Here is a 24,198-nt window from a genome sequence, read left to right on the forward strand (position 1 = left end):
TAAGCTACACAGAAACTGATTTCAAAACTAAGAAGCAGTGTTGAATATACACAGATCCATCAGAAACCAGTTTGTAAAGAACAGCTGTCAATATTCACAATCTCCTATCATCCTTTTTGGTAGTCTCTCACTAGAGAAGCAACTTATCTGTTCAGAGCTCTGAGTGCTTTTCCTCCTAAAAAGAAGTTATCTGAAATTGCATGAGGATAAAATTGATGGAAGATTACAAGAAACCAAACAAACCATACATTTTGCAAATAAAGAACACATGTAAGAGCTCAATTAGATTTGGCTCAAATTACATGGAGGGGGAGTCTACATTGCCTCCTCTTGGTAGCATGGCCTCAATAACAACAGATGTAACTATAAGAATGTGGCTGTATACAACGTGAACAGAGTATCTGGAAATGCCTTATCAGAGCTGACAGTTGCCCAAAACTGACAATGGTAAGGAGAAGGTAACAATGAAAAGTTTGCTTAACACAACCATCGGCCAAATTAAACAATAACTGGGGAAATACCAGGAGACTTTCTAGTAAAGGGGGAAACGGTTTGAAAAGTAATATTAGGTTTACATGGCAAGGGGTTGGTAGCAGGGGAGCTGCAGGGATGTCCTCTGTGAGCAGAGCCCAACAGCTGCCCCATGGCAGATCAGAGCCAGCTTCAGCCAGCTCCAAAGGGACCCGCTGCTGGCCAGAGCTGAGCCAGGAGGGCCTCTGGGAGAGCAGAGTTAAGAAAGGGAATTAACAGCAGCTGGCAGAGAAGAGTGACAAAATGAGAGAGAATGAATCCCACAGACACCGAGGTCAGTGCAGAAGGAGGGCAGGAGGTGCTCCAAGCACCAGAACAGAAGTTCCCCCGCAGCCCATGGAGTCCCATGGTAAAGCAGGCTGTCTTCCTGCCGCCCATGGTGTACCATGTCAGACCACATCTCCATGCTGCAGCCTGTGGAGGAGCAGGTGGATCTGGCCTGCGGCCCATGGAGAGCCCCCACAGGAGCAGGCCCCATGTTGGAGCTGCAGCCCGTGGAGAGGAGCCCACGCAGGAGCAGGGAGTCTGTGGAGAACTGCTGCCCTGGGGGAGGCCTGTGATGGAGCCATTTGCTGCTGAAGGACAGACCACTTGGTACAAAACAATATGGGAGCAGTTCTCAAACTGCACTCTGTGAGAAGTCCACACAGGATCAGATCAGGAAGGACGGCATCCCGTGGGAGGGGCTCCACACTGGAGCAGGGGAAGGGAGTGACCATGAATGAGAGGCAGATAAGAAAGCAACGTGGACTGACGCAGCCCCTGTTCCACTGCGCTGCTCAGGGGGAGAAAGTAAAAGAGGGAGGATGGGAGAAGGTGGTTTTAGTTTGCTTTTAGTTCTCACTGCTCTACTTTGATATTAATTGGCAATAAATTACATTAATCTTCCCTACACTGAGTCTGTTTTGCCCATGACAGTATTGATGAGTGATTTCCCTGTCCTTATCTCATGAGGGTTTTTGGTTTTTTTTACATCATATTTTCTCGCTCTGTCCTTCTGAGGTGGGAGACTGAGATAGCAGTGTGGTGATAGTTAGCTACCTACTGGTGTTAAACCACCACACAAGTATAGAAGCAGCATGCAAATCTGTGACTGGGGGGAGAAACCCGAATACGAGGAGGGTAAACAATCAAGTCAAACTGTGCTTGGCACTGCCTTGCCAGAAGTTGTCCCACCAACACTGCAACCTCCATCGAGACCTGATGGAGCACTGTCCCCCTCGCACACCATGAGCAGCTGGGATCCAAGATAGAAGGGCTGACTGTATGGGGTGCAAGAAGCAGAGGCCCACAGCCCATGAGTGTAGATGTGTCCTTGGTAGGGGCTTTGTCACCAATGTGTGGGTCAGCATGGTGTCAAAAGTGGCAAGGGTACACAAAAAGCTGCTGCAACTCCCACAAAAGAAAGGTATGTAAAGCAGTGTGCACAGAGCAGGGGTTTCATAATTTCTTATTATATCAGGAATACTAGTAATTTAATAACAATGCTTTTCTGGGATGAATTATGGAAGGAAGTTTAGAACTTTGTAGGTGTTTAGTAAGTCTCTAGCATCATGGTTTATCTCAAATATTGCTGATATTGATTTTGAATGCGTAAGTTCATTGACTGCCCTTTGATTTTGTGTTGTTAATAAATCAGTTTACTGCTTTGATCATGGCTTGATTTAAACCACATGAGCTTAGCATTCTTCCTTGCTCCTGGAATACATTATGACATTTTGCTGGGAGCCTCATAAACTATATTTACCGTAAAACAAAAGTAGAATTACTAGGTGTAGGAGAGATTTTCATATGCTATTTCCTGTTTAGGATTATTCTACCTCATTTTGGTAAAACCTAACATGTGAAAGGGGAAAGCATGGTAAGGTGACGGTCATGTAAAGAAAAAAAAAAAAAGGTGAGAGTAGATTATTAGGCTGTATGAAAATGTAAATTACAAGAATGTTCTGCATTCCTCTCATAACATGAAAATATTGCATACATTATGTGACCTGCAGTATTCCAGAGAAAGCTGCATTTAATTTCTCTGTTAGGTTGAGGACTCACCAGGGCACAGTTCGGTGCTGCATCTCTGTATTTGCATATCAGCCCCTGCACATGCCCTTCCACCACTGACAGGGCGAGGATTGTCACAGGTCCGGTATCGCCTCATCTGCCCTCCGTTGCACGTGCGACTACAAGTTCCCCAGCTACTCCATGGGCCCCAGTTGCCATGAACTGTGAAAATAAATGTTAGATTTTATCTATCTTCTCCTTATTAACAGATACTAAAAACAGACACTCAAGCTAGGAAAATATTCCTATTGGACAGTAATTTTAAAATACTTTTCTCCTAAAATAAAAAGCAAAATAATCAACTGAAAGATCTATGAAAGTTATCTTGTCCAGCATTCAGTGATTTCTCAGTGTGCATTAACCAGCTTTGGAACACTGTAGCTCATTAACTGACTAATATAGGAAAGCATGAAGCACATATTGTTAACAAAGGGAATCACTAGATTATGGTGTGAGATACTGAGAGATTTGATTTGCAGTATTTTGTGACTGGACAGTGTAACTTTACAGAAGTGCACAACCAGGTCATCTTGATGGTTGGACTTGATGATCTTGAAGGTCTTTCTCCCTCTAGATGTTCTGTGACTTCTGACAGTCTGGCAGGAGCTTATCCACCAGCTGCCACCGGTTTGTGTTCCTACCAGCTGGTGTTTAAAATGCCACAGTTTTGCTGATGAAGAGATCTAGTACCACTTACCTCTGTTCAGATCCTCTAATTTTTCTGTGCACATGGAAAGGGAGTACAAACGAGCGTGTGATTTGTAGAGGGCTTCTGTCCTCTTATCCATCCCTACAAACCCAGTACGTGGATAAGCAGCTTAACCTGAAGCACTTACTGGGACAAGGATCACTGTTGCAAAAATCAATCTGTATGTCGGATCCTTCACATTTGTGACCCCCAAACTGTGGGGCTGGGTCTGAGCAGTGGCGTGTTCTCTGCCTGCTGCCTCCTCCACAAGATACAGTGCAGGCACTCCAGCTGCTCCACGTGGCCCACTTCCCGTCCACTGGTTAGAAAGGCAAAGCAGGGTACAGTTATAGTCACTGATGTTAGAAACAACAAAGTCAGGGCTACACCAGGGTAAAGCTTACTGTAGGATGTTATTGACGGTCTCTATAGAGTATCTCAGCTATGTAGGGATTTCTACAAAGGGATTTCCAGGAGTGAAAGCTGGAGAAAAGCACGTCTTTTAGATAAGCTGTGAGCCTGACTAGATCCACAGTGAGGGATCGCTGAGTCCTTGTGCTCAGTCACTCTCCTATTTTTAGGTATCCACATATAAAGTAATGCCCAAAATTACTGCACTCATGGTACTCGTGCCATCCTAAAAAACCAGTTTTTAGTTGTGTGTCCTCCCTGGTTGCAGCTGCACTGTCTGAAGATGTGACCATTACCACCATCTTCCTGTTCCTTCTTAGCCACGCTTACTGCTTCCTTTGACTTACAGGCTCACCTGTTTATATGAGTTATTGCTAAATTATCTCACATGAGGAGGTCTAAGCATTTGAATAGTAGGGTCTTTGCTCTCCCACCATATGGTGGCACAAACTGTTATGCATACATCCATGTGAACACTTGAGCTAGTAGCTGAGAAGAGGCAGGTTCATCACAAATCAGCTGTGAGCAATAGCATCCTCTGCAGAGGTACCTCTAGCCAGATAAATGTGCAACATCAAGCCCTCAGTTGCTCAACTATTACACAGACAGTTCTCTCTTCTACCGCTTAATAGTTACAGGGGACACAGCTTAGGATCTGGCATGAGCAAAATAGAGTGTGAAGCCAGAGGAATCTAATCTGAACTGCTGCATATTCCACTTCATTAAATTTCCCTTCATTATCCCTGCACTCAGCCAAATACAAAGGTCATATTTCAAAAATGAGCTTTCCTGTCCAGTCATTGAAATGTGGAAGAAAAGGATAAATGAGTAACAGAACCTCGGAAAATTTAAATTAAAAAACAAGTTTAGGAAACCTGTAATTTAATTGCCAAGGATTCAAAATGCTGCTTTTGCACAGTGGAAGGGTAAAGGAAAGGACATAAGGACTGGAGAAAAAATCCCATGTTAGGTCTCTAGAGGGATGTTGAAGATGGTGAGAGGGGGCCACTGAAAACAAAAGGCTTCAATGGAATTTTTTCAGGGATTTCATTTTTAGAACTGAAAAGCATTAAATTAAGTACAAATTAAGTAGAGTATGGAAACAAGAAGTTTGTCATGTTTCTCTTCGTATCTGATGTATCTTACCTGGGCAGCGTTTCTTGTTGCAAACCTGCATCTGTGCATCAGATCCCTCGCAGTATGATCCGTCATGTGAAGGAGGAGGGTTATTGCAGAGCCTCAATCGTGTCTGAGTACCTTTCCCACAAGTCTCACTGCAAGGACCCCATGGCAGCCAAGAACTCCACTCACCATCAACTGCAAAGACAGCACAGCCATAAAACTGTTTAAACCATACAGCTACTTTAACTTGAAATTATAGTTCCACAGCCTAAGGCAAAAAGAAAATAAAAATAAAAATAAAAAAACCACACTACCTTCTTTAATATCAATAAATGAAATACTCTGAATAAGCCCCTTATTAAAAAAAAAATTCACCTCGAGCAACAGCTGAAACAGATCAGAAGTTTCCAAAGGAGAGATTTTTTCCTTTTTGTTTCCTGAATCACTTCACCTGATTACAATCTTTAAACAACAGAGCTGAATGCTTGATCAAGTCTGGTGTTTTCATAAATTACCTGGATCTGAATGTTATGTGCTAGCTAGGCTGAAGGTCTCAGCAGAAGAAGGGGCATGCCAGCTAAAAGCTGGCACACTAGCTTCAGGGGCTACCAGTAAGCAGGAGCCAGAACTGACTTTGTTGCCAGGATCCAGAGAAATGAATCTCAGGCTGCGGATGAACATTTGGCTTTGTGGTGGGACGAACATCAGGGAAAAGGGAAAAATCAATATAATAAAAAATGTACAGAAGGAAACATGCCAGTGGTTACAGGCTATGAATAAACTACATCCTGTAAAACGGAGTAGGTAGTACCAAGGCAGAAAGGAAACCTTAACATTCAGTTAATGAGGAGAAAGACATGGCTGAAAATTTAAAAAATAGAGAAAAAAACTGATAATGTCTTAAAGTATTAATTAGCGTGCGTTACATGGCCTTTTTATCATTTTTTTCAATTTTAATAGGCTTTGCAGAATAGGTTTAGAGTAGCAAGTTTTACTCTGTGATCACATGTGTAATAAACACTGAAAAACATAAAAATACAAAATCAGCATTTTAATTGGGTATGTGAAAAAAAAAGAGAAAGTGCTGAAATTTCTCCTTGCATTTAGTTTTATGATTTCTATTTCCAAAAAGTGCTCCCATTCAATACATTACAAATAATGTTAAAAAAAAAAATAAAAAATGGGCATTTAATTCTTTTATAAGCTAATCACTTGAAACAAATGGGAAGAATTTAGGTTTGCAGAAAAACAAGAAATCTACAGAGAAAGTGCCTTAAACAGCTAATTCTAAACCAATTTTCCCTTACCTGGGCAAGGCCTAATATTACACATGACTGAATCCACAGCGCTACCATCACATGGCTTCCCACCGTGCTGAGCTGGTGGATTACTGCAGATTCTGGTTCTGGTCCTGTTACCTTGTCCACAGCTCTTTGAACACTCTTCCCAAAGCCCCCACTCTGACCAGTTGCCATCCACTACGAAAGAGAAAACCCCAGCTTTAATTTTTTTTTCATTTTTTTTTTAAACAGTATATGCTGAAATTTCCTTTCCACAAAAGTCAAGATGAATTCCACCTTGTTAGAAAAATCCAGCTGTCATGAAGATCCATAGTGATAATCGTTTATTACTAGGGCACTCAACATAAGGCATATGCATCAATTCATTAAAGAAATACCTGGACACAGCTTATTGTGGCAGCTGCGTACTTCTGTATCAGGCCCCTCGCACATCTTCCCACCATTTGCTGGAAGAGGGTTGTTGCACTGACGAATCCGCTCCTGAACACCTTGACCACATGTTACACTGCAAGGTTGCCATTCAAGCCATTCAGAAAATCCACCATGCACTGCAGTAGGAAAAATGATGCTCTGTTTGGAACATGTGCTTGTGGTAATAACTCTTAGATTGACAGAGCAGAGAGAAAAATACATTTGTGAAGACATACTTGGAAACCCAACTCACTTCATATCTTCATTACTGCAGAAATATCTTTCTACAGGTTCAGAGAACACCTCAGCTGCTCTGAAATAGTTACGGTTTGTTTCTAAATGCTTTTCTTTAGAGATATGATGAAGTAATGGCTTATGTTCTGAGAATGGGATCAAGATCCTTTCATTATTATTTATATCTCCCAGTCCTTCACATTCATCTGTCTCACAAAGCTGTGTGAGTATAACACAAGGAGCAAAATTACATGAAGCACAAACCCACTGACATCTCAGACTAGGTTTAACATGCACCTAATGCATATATGGAAGGGATAAAATAAAATCTTGCTCTTATACTGAATTAATTCTGGAATCTACCAGTTTGACAATCACAGTCCTATATTTTGTGCACCTACCCTGGACGATCAGTGATACTCTGACAAGAACAGATCCCATTAGATTCCTTGCTACACACTCATATTCAGACGTATCTTCCTTCCGTGCTGCAACAATACGCAAGGAGCCATTAGACAGGACAGTCACTCTATCCTCACTCACAACTGGATGACCTTGGCGGGACCATTTGATGGTTGGAGGAGGTTCTCCATTTGCCTGGCAGTTCAGCATTGCTGTGGCACCAGCTTCAATAACAGTCTCTGCAGGTTCAATGGTGATGACTGGAGGACCTTGAAGAGAAACAGCACACGGGTACATTTTTTCATTGTGTTAAATATTAAAGGTCTGGTCAGAAAGAGGGCACAACAACCTAGTCTGTTTATTTTGACTACAATTATTATTTCGGTCTTCCACTGTCAAATGGTAGGCTACACGCAAGTTAAAACAACACTGATAGGCTGCTTTTAATGTGTAGCAACCTGAGGGCCAAGGTTGGGACTGAGGCCTAACTGTATGAGCATACAGTCTTCCTATATTGCTAAAAATCTGTTGCTTTTTATAAAACCTGCAGGAAGACGCTATTAATCATACCTATTATATATTAAATTATGCATAATATATTAAAATTAAAATAGCTATTATATAAATTATAAATCATATTAAATTATGCATTATACCTATTATATACACATTAAACCTACTATATATATATTAAACCTACTATATATATATTAAACCTACTATACATTAAATTATATATTAAATCACACACTATTATTGTATTAATCAGACGCTATTAATCATGATGATCTTCAGAGGTCCCTTCCAACCTCAGCCATTCTGTGATTCTGTGATACCCCAAGACAACTGAGACATAAGTAATACATCCATATGGGTTAAGGCTATAATAGAAAAGGGATGTTTAGAAACTACCACCAGTGAAAAAATAATTCTAAAATATTATTTCCACAAAGCATAAAATATTGTCAGTGAAGGCTGGAATTCATCTCATGTAACTTTCTCAATGTAAAAGTTAGTTCTACTTTAATCCAGTTGTACAGACTCTAAGTCAGCTAAGAGAAATGGACCCTTTCAGAGGGTGATTCTTCCTTGTCTAAGCTGGTTTCTAAGACAAATGGGCTAAATCACTCTCTGCATTCTTTCCTTCATTGACCTCAGTCACTAGCTTAACTACTAATGATGAAAGATGAGGTGAATCTTAACCTTAAGTGCAGTGAGGTGCCCAACCTCCAAAACTTCAACAGGAGCTGCATATACCTATCCAAAGGTAGATTACTGCTCCAATCTAGAGGTATTGGACTTTTCATTTTGAGTCTTACTCTGCAGTGTTAGTGTCAGACTGCGTTCCACCACACCAGCGTCATTGGTAGCAACACACTTGTAGTCACCAGCATCTTCATTCTAAAGAGAAAATAGCAAGCAATCATATAACTCGTCAACATGTTTGTAATGAGGGTTTCAGTTATAGTGCACCTCATGTAAGTGAATTTTCTGCAACATGGCATGTACTGGATCCTAAGAGGCACACTGTCACATTTGACAGTATTCAAACATTTTGCCTTTATTAACAGCAATACTGTGAATAATTTTTACTGTGATTGTTCTATTTCTTATTTCCTTGAATTTTTAAACTTTGAGGTATATATTTTTTTCTCCTAAATCAACTCCAGGGAGCTATTTTTAACCTTACTTCAAAATACAGGCATGAGGTTATGGCGAGGGGTGGGTGGGGAGGATCTTGTCATTCATATTAGGAATTTGGATGCTACGAGGTTTGCACTTGGAGAACACAATTGCTTTTCAGCTGACCTGACTGGGTAGAACTTGGGCTCTTTTAAGGTCCAAAGAAAAATTCCCATGTAATTGTGCATCACCAGCATTTCACACACCCAAGATTAGTATGTAGATGCAGTCCTTCTTACAATTAAAGAGAATGATGGCTCTCTGGATTTTTTGTCACAATAACTCAACTGTATTCTAGCCTGAATTAAACCAACATTTGTGAAAGGTAAAAGCAAAACTGGATTAAATGTCTAGCCTCAGTCTTTCAAAATGATATGATCTAGAATGCCTTTATTAATTAACTGCAATGCACAAACACATTGTAACAGTCCAGTTACTCACCACAGTGCCATAAATAGCAAGAGAACCATTGTTAAGCTGTTGGATCCTGTTGCTGATCTGAACATCCACTCCTTTTTTGCTCCACTGTATGGTTGGAGGTGGATCTCCTCTGACTTCACAATTCAACATAGCATTGCCACCCAAGGGCTCAATTCGGCTAGGATGGTAATCCCCTTTGAAGACTGGAGGCTCTGAAATTCCAAGTGATAGCAAACAAGTAGCAGAATCAAAATAAAATGCCCTGAGTGGAATCATTCTTCCATGGCTAAGACATTCTGAAATGTGAATTTCAACCTGTTTCTATTTTTTTCCACTTAACCATAGACAAGGTACCAAATAATATGAAGACATCTGCATAAAACTGTGACAGTGATCACAACTGCTGTTATTTATACATACCTTTGACATACACAAAACCAATAGCTTTGACTGAGCCAACTGTGTTTTCTGCTGTGCAAACATATGTACCAGAGTCATCTTTAGATACTCTATCAATAACAAGTTCACTGTGTCCATTTACATCATCATACTGTGCTGAAAGGAGAACACACAGCACAAGATTACTTCAATGATTTTAAACATACATTTCTTATGATTGTTTGAATTACAGTGCTATTAAGCAGCACAATGGCATCGTGCCATTTCATTTCTGAGATACCTCAGAAACACACAGAAAAGTCACAGCTACAACATTTGCCCACATGCATGTATTCGCTTAAGTTGTCCCTTAATTTCACGCTTTGTGCATCTGTATTCTATAAACTGCTGAGGTTTTCTTCATATTTGAGAGAAATAGCTTTAGCTGTTGGATTAATGTCATCAGTTACTAAAAGTTTTTAATGTGTTACATTATTGGCTACAGAACAGGGACAATTTCTTCATTGTCTTTCTTACAGCTGTGTCTCAGGCAATTTAATCACATGACTGCAGAATACTGAAGATATTTCTCACACAACTGCTGCCTAACAAGTTTCTCTCTGGATTCTTTTTCTTCCTTATGCCAAACTAATTGCAGTGCTGTGTGGGGAAAAAATCTAGAGCAGAATGACCAGTAAGATCCAGCGTTTCCCACCTGGAATGATGTTATTGTTAAAGGTCCATGTTATTTTGGGTATAGGTATCCCAGTTGCTTTGCAAATTAATCTGAGTTGTTCTCCTTTAGTCAAAGCTACATCTCCAGGCAGTTCAGTAAACGCTGGGAGTACGTGGACAATGAGAATGACAGTATGTGTGTCTTCTCCAGCAGCATTGTTAGCAATACAGGTGTAATTGCCAGAATCTTCAGGCTGAAAGAAAGCATATTAGGGAAATCTCAGTTGTGATATATCCTAAACATTATCACATGTAATGACAAGAGAAGCTCAAAACAGCATTCAGTAGAATTGCTCATCTGTACTCTCGCTTCCTCTAAATTTGAAAGATGACCTACACTTGCTTTTGCCCTTTCTGAGAATTTATCACTACAAGTTTTTCACAGACATTTTACTCCTCAGTTGAAAATGAAATGTTTATGAGGACTTTGGAATATTAACAATGAGAAAAGAAGCAAACAAACAAACAACAAAAAAACTAATCCAGAAATGAGTGAAAATGAAGAGAAGTAGGGTTGTATTATGTGCAAACCAGTCAAGTCAGATCTTAAATTCAGTGAACTTACAACAACATTGTCCAAAATGAGGTCTCCATCTGGCATGGCCCTGTATTTTCCCACTATCTCTGTTAACAGTGTATTGTCCTTCTTCCAGGTTATTGTTGGTGTTGGAATCCCATCAGCCACACAAGCCAGAACAGCCCTGGAGTCCTCCATGACAGTGTACTCCACCTCCGTACTGCGAATCTTGGGGGGAACTGTGAAAAGGTTTATTTAAATAAAGTTACCTCTATGTGTTATCCAAGCTTTACTGTGAAAACATACAATACTGGATTGAAGAAACTTGGATCTTCTGTATTGTTTCTTGTCTCAACCAGTGACCTCCCATTAAACATGCCAGCCAAATGTGTGAAATACATGCAACAAAGTAGAAATTGAGCTCAGGGAATGTAATACTCTTCCTTAATTCAAGCATCTGGTTGATGCTACAAACCAATAAAATTCACACATTAAGGAGCATGACTTCTCCCTTACATCCTAGCTCCTCACCCTCCATGGGTTCATGCTGTCATACTCTACACTGTTTCCACACAGTCCCACTTACTGTGCACAATGAGCTCCATGCTGGAACTGCTGGACCCTGCCAGGTTTGCTGCTATGCATGTGTATCGACCCGTGTCAGCAGGCTGCACAAACACAATCTGCAGAGTGCCAGTGCTAAGAACTCTTCTTCTCATTGACTCAGTTATCTGCTGTCCATCTTTATGCCAACTGATCTCTGGCCCAGGGTAGCCTTCAGCTTCACACTGCAGATTGACAGATTGATCTATAGGAACAACATGCTCCTTCAGGTGCGACTTGATGACAGGAGGAACTGCAAAAGAGTTAAAAATATTTAGAAAATAATCAGATGATGTAAGAAGCAGGAAACACTTCAATTCTTAGTGAAAACAACCCTAAAAGCAACCTTTGATCCTAAAGTAGACAGACAAATAAAGGGAATAAACCTCCTAGGCTCTGCTCAGTGTCACATCAAATAGGGAAGCATTAGGTCTTTTTGTGTTGCTCATATTTAGGCTTTGACTAACAGAAAATGTGCACGAATTTCCTGTCCGTAAATCACAATAGTTTAGAAGAAAATCTACCTTGAACTTTCAGTTTGATCTTCCCCAGAGCAGTGCCAGCTGGATTTTGAGCAACACACGTGTAAGTGCCAGCATCTTCAACAGTTGATTTTGCAATCTGTAAACTGCCACTGGGAAGAACCATATAACCGTTGCCTAAAACAAATATAAGCAAAGTATGACTTTCTTTTATTTAATGAATGGCTTTCTTAGACATAAATTTGAACATTCATAGGAGAGAGAGAAAGTTTCTGAGTTCCAGTAAATAGGCTGGAATTACAGGCTTCAAGAGGATACCTGCTGTGATTATATTGATGCCCTCCTTTTGCCACATTATTATGGGTTGAGGTGTACCCATGGCTTCGCACGGTAATAGGATGGGATTGTTCACAATGACATCCAGCATCCCTGGTTGAGTTTGGATAACTGGTGGTTCTGTGCAACAAAATGCAAGGCAAAATGCAACTGGTAAATTTTCAAGGCTAGAAAATACAGAGGATATTAGAAATCATGTAACATGAGGAGTCTGAGAAGGCTGAATTAGCAACAGCTTGATTCTGCCATCCTTTTGAAGAGCTCAGTGGAAGTGCTCTTCTATCGACAGTCCAATCTGTGCTTACCATTACTCTACAGCACTTGTACTTATACAGGCAATGCTTTCTGACAGAATACATTTTCTCCTCGGCTTCCCATCTTACCCTGAACGTGAAGAGTGGCGTGTCTATGAGCAGAGCCAGCTGCATTGCGGGCCACACAGGTATACCGACCTGCGTGCACTAACTGAGCGGCAGGTATTTCAACAGCGCCTACAGCAGAGATAGAGAGCATTATGACATACAGCAATACCCTATATTCGTGGTGAACTCTCTTAAAGCATTCCTCTTACGAGGTCTATACTCTTATTCTAAAAAAAATTAGACAGTTGTGCTTTTTTTTTTTGACAGACTGTATTTAATTTATTACTTCCAGATATGCACAATCATCCCCCCCAAACCCTTCACTAATTTTCTGCATCTGAACCCCATCCATGCACAGTACCTGAAGAGAGTATTCTGTAGCCATCTCCTCTGGGAAGCAACTTTATGCCATTTTTGGTCCAATGAACTGAAGGAATAGGAACCCCTGATGCGGTGCAGGAAATTACTACTGGAGACAGCTTTGTTACCAACACATCTGTGGCTTCATCTGCTATGGATGGGGGCACTAAAAACAAAGATCAGTGTTACTTGCTCATTTTTATTTGCTGTTAATTCTTGGAATTAACTTATTGTCTTTCTTGGGAATACCAGAGACTTAAGGATATCAGTATCATAAAAGAACCATATACAAATCTCATCTTAAGATTGGAATAATCCAGTGAAATGCTACACATACACATGTAATAGCAATATCCCCTCTACCTTGAACAGTGAGTTCAACTGCTCTTTGATCTTCTCCTGCATCGTTTGACACAGAGCACTCATAGACAGCTGTGTCATCCACAGTAGGAGAAATGATAACTAAGGAACCAGAAGACAGAAGTCTGAAAAAAGAGAAGAAAGTAAAAGACATTGAAATACTTCTTTTCTTCTCAGGTAATCAGACGACTGATTTTACAGGCTATACAAGATTACATTTATGTGTGGCTGGTTTTTAAAGTGCCAAATTCATCCCTGAACATTTTAAACCCACAAAGAAGTGAAAACATCCCTCACCTGTAAGTATTCTGGTTCTGGTCAACACTAAGTAGATGGCCATTCTTTTTCCAGCTAATTGCTGGCCTGGGAATTCCAGCGGTTTCACAGGGCAAAGTGGTCTGCACATTTACAGTAACTGTAATATTAGTATGTCCAGGAGCAATAGTCGGAGGAACTAAGGACAAACAAAGCCTAATTATTCAGAATCATTATACACACGTCCTCCCCCCCCCACCCCCCCCCCACATATACACAGAGCTGCACTGCCTGAGCACATTCACTTGATTATTATAAAGAGTGACTTGGCAGTAATGAACCTACTAAATGTGTAGTATTGGATGTGTCAGGTCTTTCTATTTCCAGTCGATGTGCACACAACAGATAACAAAGAATAAATATTTTCTTTTCACTTATATTTGGTTGTATTCCTAAAGCTGTCAATTCATTTTTTTAAATTTTATTTTTTAAACAGAGAAACTGAAAAGGGGCTAAACTTAATATTGGATCAGGCTGAACAAGAAAAATGATATATCTGGACTTTAGACTTGTAAAAATAAGTATATTTATCTAAAACCAAAACTTTTACCAAGGACCTGCAGATCGATTCGTTTGCGCTCAGTGCCAGCTGTATTAGTCGCCATACACATGTATCTTCCTGTGTCAGTAACATGTGCTGAATGGATGTGTAGAGATCCATCCTCTAATATGGAATATCTGAAACAAAGCCACACAATTTTTCCTACTGTCCAATCAACAGAACGATAGGCCATTCTGATAGTACGGACGGAAGAGATGACTGACTGCACAACAAATAACCTTCAACACTTGGTGTCTTAATTTGGGTACATACAGTTTTCTCATTTATTGCAATTATTATGACTTCATTTTTTCCCAGCACATCCATTTTCTTAAGAAATTATGAAATCTAACTGACGTAGCACTTCTACATAAATGGTGACAGATTTGCAGATATCCAAAACTCATTTTTATGAATTCCTACTTAACCTCAAAAAAAAAGTTAATGCTTGTATATTTTTCTTTGAAACATAACTGAATTCTTAAGCGTTTGCCCAGTTCTAGAAAATGCCTAGCTAATTTCCCCTAAAGCAATCAGAAGACAGAAAACATTCATTATAATAAAAGTTAATACTAGAACATGTATATAAAGTATAATATATTTGAAGCTACAGAGTACACTCAAGGAGCTTTTGGTCTGCATGAAATCGCTTGGCTTCATCCTAAATCTTCAAACCTATCAAAAATTGTAAATATCTCCCAGATTTATTGTTCAAAATCTTCAATATCAAAAAAAAATCATTACTCTGAGGTTGTCAAAGGAGGCTTTTTTGTTGTTGTTGTTTTGTTTTTTGTCTTTCTTAGCAATAAAAGGGTGAAATTTTTGCTACTGCTACTTTTCTGAAGAACAACTTCTTTAGATATCTATTTTTGTCACAGTATTTTCTACATTTGGGTCTATTTGAGATGATAGTACTAATAGCAGATCTGATCTGTGAAAAAAAACTCATTTATGAGTCCTAGAAGTCAAATCAAGCTTTCTGTAACTAATACATTGCTAAAAACAAAAACAAACAAAACAAAAAAAAATACTATGGAGAATATTTATTCTGACTATTGCACAATACCTCGTATTGTTTCCAGTAAAAACAACCCCATCTTTCCTCCATGTAATTCTGGGGGTTGGTACTCCTTCTGCAATACACTCCAGAACAGCAGACGCATTTATATGGACAACAGTAGTCTGAGGGCTACTTTGGATTGTCGGAGCCACTGTAAAGGAAAAATTACAAGAGGTATCAGAAAAAAAAAAAAGAATTCTGCTCTGACTGAAACTCTACACATGAAAACACATGCAGTAACAGGTACAGGGATGATTACAATGGCGGAACTAAGTTTCTTACCACTTTGAGCAGTACATAATTGCCACGATGCAGTAAGGAATGAAAAACAAAGTCTGTCTTAAATGCACTGTGAAGATCACCTTTGTTAGTTACTGTAAAAATTACCACATAGCTAAATCAGCAGAAGAGTTTAGCATATTTAACTCAGCAAAATAAGGCTGTGAAATGATATCCTTGCTATAATTAAGGAGGAACAAGAATTTTAAATGGACAGCTAAGGACAGCCACTGTGGGGGGCACAGCATAATGCAGGTACTTATGAGTGAGTTGTTAAAAGAACAGAAAAAGGAAAGTTTTTCAGCATCATAAGAGTGTGAGAATAGAATAGTTTCTAATCAGCTTACAGTTGAGGAAAAAAAAAAAGGGGGGGTTTAAAATGAAATTCAGAAAGTACCAGTGGGCCGATGGTATTAGAGGGCAGGTATCAGGATGTACAGGGCCCTCCAAACATGTTCCTACCATCTCCTGCTTATAGCTGCAGAGAAGCCCCAGTTTTCAAGTAACTTGCAAAACCAGTGGCCAAAACAGCAATGCAAACCAAGTCCCCCAAGATACCAGTGAATTGCTTTAACAACTTGCATAAATTTGCCCAAGAGCATTTCTCTGTCTTGGATCTGTGTGTTCAGTCTGGATGTATCTTGACTCTGTATCAGGATGAAGGCGGGATGCACAGCACCCTCTGTCAGCAGGAAGCACAGAGAGACAGAGAGGGAGCCATGGTGAGTCCCCAGCAGGTCTTCTAGCATGGGGGACAACTGTGAACTGTGATGGTGACACACATGAGGTAATACACCTGGTTTCACAGTTCAGATGCAGCCTAAGTGGCCTGCATCTGGCTACAAAGGGACTATTAATGCTTCTTTCTTGCCATTTGAAATCCAGCAGAAATACCATGCAAAGATCAAAACCAACAAGAACAGTTTCATTATTTTACCATGCACTGTCAGCACGAACTCCCTGGTCATTTTTCCTGCAACATTACTTGCCACACATGTATAGCTTGCTGTATCACTGAGGTCAGCATTATTGATTTGCAGGTATCGCCCACTGGATAGGATTCGAACTCGAGGAGTTCCCTAAGGGGAAAGAGAGAGAGTTTGATGGATTTAATTTTATGATTGTTCTCTTTCTACAGATAGAGCATTCTTTTGTTGCAGAGTATGAACAGCCATGAAAGAGAGACAAAGATAAACAAAGGACTGAATTAACTGCTAGCTTAACTTTATTTATAGCCATGAAGATAATAGGATAAACAAGGTTTTAATAAGTTATCATTGAGTAGTGATTCCACCTTGAAACTCCTTCTGGAGCTTGTGCCTGAATAAGGTGACTTTTTGGGTTAACTAATCCACAATGTATAGCCAAAGGGCTTTTGAGTTTTTACAGAAAAGGGGCAGCCATTAGCACACGATATTATTTTTTCCCCAAAAATCCATGCACACCACCGGCAGAAGAAATACTAGTTTCTCTAGACTGTTCTTCAAACATTACAAGTCTTGACCAGACAGGATCCAACAAACTTAGCCTATTAAGTTTGCTAGCCAGCATTTCTGGATATGAGGAAACCACTCTTTTCAGCTCTGTGATTGTACAGCACCTGCTCAGCAGCCATTTGAAGTCAAGGCTTTTTTTTTTTTTTTTTTTTTTTACCACAGCTAGTCTGGATCGGAACGGAACAACTGAATGACAGTAATGCCAACTACAGGTGTTCAAAAAGCTGACTGGATAAAAAAACAGTAACACGCCCCCCCCCGCCCCCCCCCCAAAAAAAAAAAAAAAAAAAAAACAACCACAAACCTTTACAGTATGCGCTATGCATACTTTGGATAACATTCGAAGCTGACATTCCCATTTGCTCTTTTGGTTAGAAGGTCTGTGGATAGCAACTACAACAGGTATGTGAAACACTTCTGGTTCCTCACCCCTCCACACTACCACTCAAGTACTCTGGTCTAACACTAGGCACCAACAGAGCAAGTCTAAGGACGCAAAACAGACAACAGTGACGGAGCCTCACAGGTGAAATGATTCACCACCAGGATGGATTACAGACACAGATTTTGGGTCAAAACTGATATTTCCTGTTGAGTACATAGCCTGTGCTTCTAAACAAAATAGCATATAGAAGACAAAACACAGGCAATGAAGCTATTGTTTAAATCTTTCACTATACTCAAGGCATGTCAGAAACAAAAACTTTTAAAAAATACAAATTCAGCAATTCTTTTAGTGTCTAAATAAAGATGGACTAGGTCCAGACACTCATATCTACTTATTTTGGTAACACTCGATGTGTATCTCCCAAAAGCAAACGAAGAGTGCCAAGACTATGACTGCCAAAGCCGTTCCAGGCTAGGTCTTCCTATAGTTCTGCTACGGAAAGTGGTGGTGTTGCACAATTACATCGCTAAACACAGAGAAGTCTAGTGAGTTCAAAATCTGCACAGTCAAAGACAACAAAATGAGGAGGAATGACACCCTCCATTACAAGGCCATTTCAAAAAGCAGCGATGACTTAAACCAAAGTAGCACTGCAATCTGAAAATCTGACTTCTCCAGTCATCTCCTGTCATCGTGAAACCTCAATGTTCCCAAGACAAGGAGATCCATATCACAGAACCACAGAATTGTAAGGGTTGGAAGGGACCTCAGGAAATCATCGGGTCCAAACCCCCTGCCAAAGCAGGTTCCCTAGAGCAGGTTGAACAGGATGGCCTCCAGACAGGCCTTGAATACCTCCAGAGAAGGAGACTCCACAACCTCCCTGGGCAGCCTGTTCCAGTGCTCTGTCACCCTCACCGTGAAGAAGCTCTTTTGCATGTTGGTGCAGAACTTCCTGTGCTCCATTTTGTGGCCATTGCCCCTTGTCCTGTCCCCACGAACCAGTGAAAAGAGGTTGGCCAAATCCCTCTGTCTCCCACGCTTAAGATATTTGTAAACATTGGTAAGATCCCCTCTCAGTCTTCTTTTCTCAAGGCTGAACAGACCCAGGTCTCTCAGCCTTTCCTCATAGGGAAGATGCTCCAGGCCCCGTATCATTTTTGTTGCCCTCCACTGGCCTCTTTCCAGGAGATCCCTGTCTTTCTTGTACTGGGGAGCCCAGAACTGGACACAGTACCCCAGGTGAGGCCTGACCAGGGCAGAGTAGAGGGGGAGGATCACCTCCCTTGACCTGCTGGCCACGCTCCTTTTTTAATGCACACCAGGATCCCATTGGCCCTCTTGGCCACCAGGGCACGCTGCTGGCTCATGGCCAGGCTGTCGTCCACCAGGACCCCCAGGTCCTTCTCCACAGAGCTCCTCTCCAGCAGGTCATCCCCAGCCTGTACTGATACATGTGGTTGTTCCTTCCCAGGTGCAGGACTCTACACTTGCTCTTATTAAACCTCATTTGGTTTCTTCCTGCCCAGCTCTCCAGCCTCTCCAGGGCTCGCTGAATGGCAGCACAGACTTCTGGAGTGTCGGCCACTCCTCCCAGCTTTGTATCATTGGTGTATTGCTGAGGGTGGACACTATTCCCTTATCAAGGTCGTCGATGAAGATGTTGAGCAAGACCAGACCCAGCACTGACCCCTGTGGAACACCGCTAGTCACAGGTCTCCAACCAGACTCTGTGCCACTGATCACCACCCTCTGAGCCATAGGGCACCTCTCTTTCCACATGAAGAGAAAGCTCCTTCCCAGCTGCTTACTATTAATAGACTATTATACTTTTTCCAGGTTGAGAAAGAAACTTGGGAGGGGAAACAATTCAGGGGGACACTGATGTTGTCCTGATACCTGGAGTACATATTTATCTAAGCTAAGATGAAGAATGAAAAGGATGCTATAGAACATAATAAACCTAAATCTGCTACTTAAAGTACACCTTATGAATTAAGAGGCCCACATCTGGACTAAATTTATAACAGCGTTAATTTATAAATTCATGTTAGAGGAGAACCAACTCTAGAGACTGAACTTCCTTACTCTGCTATAAATCAGAAGGCAGAAGATTGACCATATTGCACAATCAAGATGCATCAATCCTCACATACAGACATGAATTCCTAAAAGCAAAAAGAGCTAATATTACAGTTAATTCCTAGGTGTTCAGCTGAGTATCTATGTCAATCATAGCATTCCTCTATATTGTTCTGATTTCTGGTAAATATTTGTAATAGAGTCTTCTTTCCTTTTTTTTTTTTTTTTTTAAGTTAAGATGTAGAAAAAGGAAAAATCTCAAGTACTGCTTAAAACACTAGCTTTCCAAGGTAGACTCATGTAAAAAGTATTCATTTTTAACCTCCAAGCCTTGTTCCAACTTGTTTCATAAATAAATTGCTACCCAATTAAAGAACTGAGTATTCAGAGGAAGAATTGTTTCTCTTACACTCATTTCTAGCTAGTTCTTATGCAATATTCAAGGTAACGTTCCGTACCTGCACTTAGTAAGACACAATCACTCCCCATATTCTTACTTCTACCACAGATATTTCATTCTTCTAAACTTACAATAGAAAAAGAGCCTGAAGAACAGGCTGACACAAGTAAAACAAAGAAGCATAACTTTGTATGAAGACTACTGATGGGCTACAACTAAGGGAGACAAAATTCATAAGATAAATGTTTCCTCTTTATTCACAAATAAGGATCAATATAGGGAAAATTATTAAGTTTAGTTAATAACAATTTAAATTGTTCGGTTGTAAATCATCTGGCTTCTGAGTCATCATAAAATGATGAGAAATTAAAAAAAAAAAACAACACCACACCATTCTGTTTAAACTATCCTCATCTTGCTAATTGTCTCTCAACCACCAGGGACTCCATGCCTTATATGACACTACACGGAACCATGAGTGAAAAAGATGCATTTGATACAAAACCGTGGTGGTTAGCAACCCGTGGTTTGTTTTTTCCCAATGTAAAGAATTTTAATTCCTTCCTAAATGCTACTAGAATATGAGGATGCATAATATACCCAAAGGAAACATATAGTGTAGTCTTCTCTCAGCTACCTTTCCTGGGAAGCCATTCAGGAGTATACCGAAGGCTTCTAGGATTGTTCAGAGGATCCAGGAGGAGCAAGGGATCCCCCTAAAGGAAAAGAGAACAAGTAACAGCGGGATGGCCACTTCACATGCTTGCTAGCTTCAGGTACTCATTTAGGACTAACTGCATTTGTGCTGGGGCAACTCATCTTGAATTCAAGGCACTGTAACTTGACTGCACTGAAGGAGCAAGTGAATAGAGTAAGAAACCTCAAGCATTGTGTGTAAAAACTAAAGGGAGCAACAAACTAATACAAATAATGTAACTGCTGTACCTCTAAAAGTTCTCCATTTTTAAGCCATGAGATTGTCGGAGGTGGTACAGCATCTGACTTGCATTCCAGTATAACTTGTCTGTTCTGCAACACAGTGAGGTCCTGTGGACCACTGGTACCAGCAATATTAGGAGGAACTGTTACAAAAATTAAGAAGAAAAATAAACACCACAGATATGAGCCACCATTAAAACTATTAATTGAAAAATTCCATTTTATTTCTCAATATTTAAGATAAAGACAAAGCTACAGTGCCACTGATTAGTTCTGCTTTTCAATACTTGTGTTAAATACACCACGTTCGTATAACTGGTGAACCTGTTTCTTAAGTCACACACTGGAAACTACTGTGACAAATTAATTTAAAAGTCCATTCTCAGTGAAGTCACCAGCATTTAAGCCAGACATAGTGGGGAATCACAGAATTTCCATGAATTCTCCATCAAGAAACAGGGGAGCTATAACCTTCAAGAAGAAACCTTAGGCATATTGTAGAACTGCGTAAGTCCTGGTGTTTATACTACCTTAACTGACATTACATTTTATGTATTCATTTGTAAATAGATTTCTTAAGTTTTTCTACTGAAAAACTAAGATCATAGACGTCCTTACACTTTATACTCTTTTTAATATGCACAATAAACTCAGTTCAAATGAACACTGATGTTGATTACTGATATCTGTAACCTTCCTATTTATTCAAAATACAAGACTTGGATTGCATCAGGTAGAACTTTCCCTTTTAATTGCTCGTAAGGTTTAGAATAGTTAATCTTATACAGAAATGTTAGTTATCATATGATGTAACATCACTTTCTCAAAACACATATTTCTTCTTTAGTAATACATAAGCTGTTAAATTGAGATACTGTTACATACCTTAGGAGTTTACAGTTTGAGGAGCATTTTTTGCCTAAATTAAACTTACCATGCACTCTTACTAAATATTCCTTATCATCATCTCCTGCTGGGCTAGATGCCAAACATGTGTATCTTCCTGTGTTCTCCACCTAGAAACACATGGACAACTTCAGCAAGAATTGCAGTATCTGGGAACAATTCAGAAAAACAGTGAAATATAAACATTGACAGCAAAATTTAAAGGGCAGCACTTAAAAGTAAAGACAACAGATAAGAACTGTCTGAAAAGAAATGAAAGAGTTCTTAGAATCATAGAATGGTTTCGGTTGGAAAGGACCTTAAAGATCATCTAGTTCCAACCTCCCTTCTGTAGACAGGGACACCTCCCACTACATCAGGTTGCTCAAAGCCCCACCCAAACTGGCCTTGAACACCTCCAGGGATGGGGCATCCACAGCTTCTCTGGGCAGCCTGTACCAGTGCCTCATCACCCTCTGAGTGAAGAATTTCTTCCTTATATCTCATCTAAACCTACCCTTGCTTAGTTTAAAACCATTATTCCTTGTTCTTTCACTAAATTTCTTGATAAAGAGTCTATCCTGTAGGTTACCCATTTTTCCTATAGGCACCCTTTAAACACTGGAAGGTTGCTATAAGGTCTCCCTGGAGACTCGTCTTCTCTAGTTCTTGGAAACTTGCTTCTTTTACCATAGTAGGATTGTACAGGGATTGCTTAGGAGCCGCAGGGCTCTAAATAATCTCTCTGGGTAATTTGCTTCCAGGAAGAACCTCTTCTCTTTGTGATGCTTTCTGCAATAGGTGATCAATGAAGAAGGAAGCGGCTGTAAGTATCCATCTAAGCAAAGGTCAGTTCTGGGTACTAAGGAAGGTTTTTTTATGCACTAATCCTCAAATACCTTTATGCTTTCTCTGTCCTGTAAACTCCTCATTGTAAAGATGAAAAGTGTTTGCTTTAGAAACAAAACCAGCTCAAATGAATCAAACTGCTTGTCCCTCTTCCTGAGCCCCGTCCCACTTGTGTTTGGGGACCTTCAGCCTAGCTGAGTGTAGCTGAATACAGCTTTAGTTTAGTGGTCTAGTTCTGTACAAGTTACTTTTCCATGGACTCTTTTATTGTCTGAATTAATCTGAAAGCCTTTGTATTGTCTTTATTTATTTTTATTTAACTTTCACACAGGTGACTGCAAAGGCATTTTTTTCCCTGCAGTCTATGGCCTATACATGTGAGAAGCAAATAAATATTAGGAAAATCTCAGTTCTCTGAAAAAGAAGAAAGGCTGAGGAGGAACTATAAAATACAGAAGAAGAAAAACAAGTGACAGTAACAAGCGTCAAATAGGCAGGAAATCAACAATATAAGATTACAGATACAGACTAAAAAGAGAAATAAACCCAGAAAAAGGCACAAGTCCCTAGACTTGATTGTTCTGCTTCGTGTGAAAAAGCAGCAATAAATAAAAAATGAACTTGAATAATGCTCAGAAGAGGCAGAAGTACTTGGTTACTCTTAACCCATAATATTACTGCTTGTTCTGTATGGAAAATTCCAAGGCAAGGCTGGAAAAATATATTCTCCAACTGCACATGCAAGCGGATGATTTTATAGAGGTTTTTGAGGACCTCTCTCAGGATGGCCCTAAGAGCAGACAATTCTGTACACTCCTCTAGGGTTGGCTGTTTTGAAACAAAGTGTTTTCAAAACACTTGAGACTGTTTTGAAACAAATGCTTTACCTGAGCACTGGTTATTCGAAGCATTTCTCTTAGGACATGAACATTGTCATTCTGCAGAAGTGGACGCCCATCCTTCATCCATGAGATTTTGGGGACTGGAATGCCAGTAGACGTGCAAAGAAGTTCAAGGGGGTTGTCGACAATCACAGAGAGCTCCTCTGGTTGATCAGAACCATTGATGTGAGGAGGCTCTATGGAAGGAGAAACATTCACGTTGTTTACTGACTCAGCCTAATTCACCAACTTGTGTTCAGACTTCGTAGAATTAGTCTGCATCAGTATTATGCCTGGCTGTACAACTGGCTATATCATGATTTCCATCTGCCTCTGTCTAGAAATTTGCACATTTTGTGAAATTAATTTAGTAGTCAAAATTTTCATAATCCCAGGAAAAAAAAATATTACATAGTATCAGTGAAGATTTTTATTATCTCTTTGTTGTACCTTCAGCTGTGCTATCAACCCGTCAAGCTGAATTTCCACTAACCCAATTTGTTTGTTTATACGAAATTACTTTGCAAATCACTTTACTGCTAGTTGGCATATTTCAGTACTCCTGAAATCTTGAGTAAAAATACATATATTACACAAACATCTTTAGGTATGTTCCATATCCTGTTTGTCTTCTTAAATACAGAAGACGTTTCTTGAAAATACTCCCTTATCATTAGACAATTTTTGAATTG

At 40.0% G+C, this 24,198-nt stretch overlaps 1 protein-coding gene across 8 annotated transcripts in view; it reads right to left on the minus strand.

Annotated features, from left to right (window-relative positions):
• The window catches only part of HMCN1 (hemicentin 1), a 246,882-nt gene that overhangs the window by 20,772 nt on the left and 201,912 nt on the right, over positions 1-24,198 (minus strand). For all 8 annotated transcript variants that reach the window (XR_014587614.1, XM_083847058.1, XM_083847056.1 and 5 more), the window contains 24 exons: positions 23,513-23,703; positions 21,826-21,907; positions 20,898-21,034; positions 16,524-16,665; positions 15,314-15,458; positions 14,257-14,384; positions 13,689-13,845; positions 13,395-13,516; positions 13,033-13,197; positions 12,693-12,800; positions 12,292-12,429; positions 12,016-12,150; positions 11,475-11,744; positions 10,937-11,127; positions 10,352-10,565; positions 9,679-9,813; positions 9,280-9,470; positions 8,475-8,556; positions 7,155-7,424; positions 6,486-6,656; positions 6,115-6,285; positions 4,832-5,002; positions 3,423-3,593; positions 2,578-2,748 (listed from right to left, as the gene is read on the minus strand). Coding sequence is in view for 7 of the 8 variants with exons in the window: in XM_083847058.1 (XP_083703184.1) it covers positions 2,578-2,748; positions 3,423-3,593; positions 4,832-5,002; positions 6,115-6,285; positions 6,486-6,656; positions 7,155-7,424; positions 8,475-8,556; positions 9,280-9,470; positions 9,679-9,813; positions 10,352-10,565; positions 10,937-11,127; positions 11,475-11,744; positions 12,016-12,150; positions 12,292-12,429; positions 12,693-12,800; positions 13,033-13,197; positions 13,395-13,516; positions 13,689-13,845; positions 14,257-14,384; positions 15,314-15,458; positions 16,524-16,665; positions 20,898-21,034; positions 21,826-21,907; positions 23,513-23,703 (3,858 nt within the window). In the remaining variant the exon portion in view is untranslated. The remainder of the gene's footprint in view (positions 1-2,577; positions 2,749-3,422; positions 3,594-4,831; positions 5,003-6,114; positions 6,286-6,485; positions 6,657-7,154; positions 7,425-8,474; positions 8,557-9,279; positions 9,471-9,678; positions 9,814-10,351; positions 10,566-10,936; positions 11,128-11,474; positions 11,745-12,015; positions 12,151-12,291; positions 12,430-12,692; positions 12,801-13,032; positions 13,198-13,394; positions 13,517-13,688; positions 13,846-14,256; positions 14,385-15,313; positions 15,459-16,523; positions 16,666-20,897; positions 21,035-21,825; positions 21,908-23,512; positions 23,704-24,198) is intronic.

Source organism: Anser anser (assembly GCF_964211835.1).
Source record: "Anser anser genome assembly, chromosome: 8".
NCBI classification, from domain to species: Eukaryota; Metazoa; Chordata; class Aves; order Anseriformes; family Anatidae; genus Anser; species Anser anser.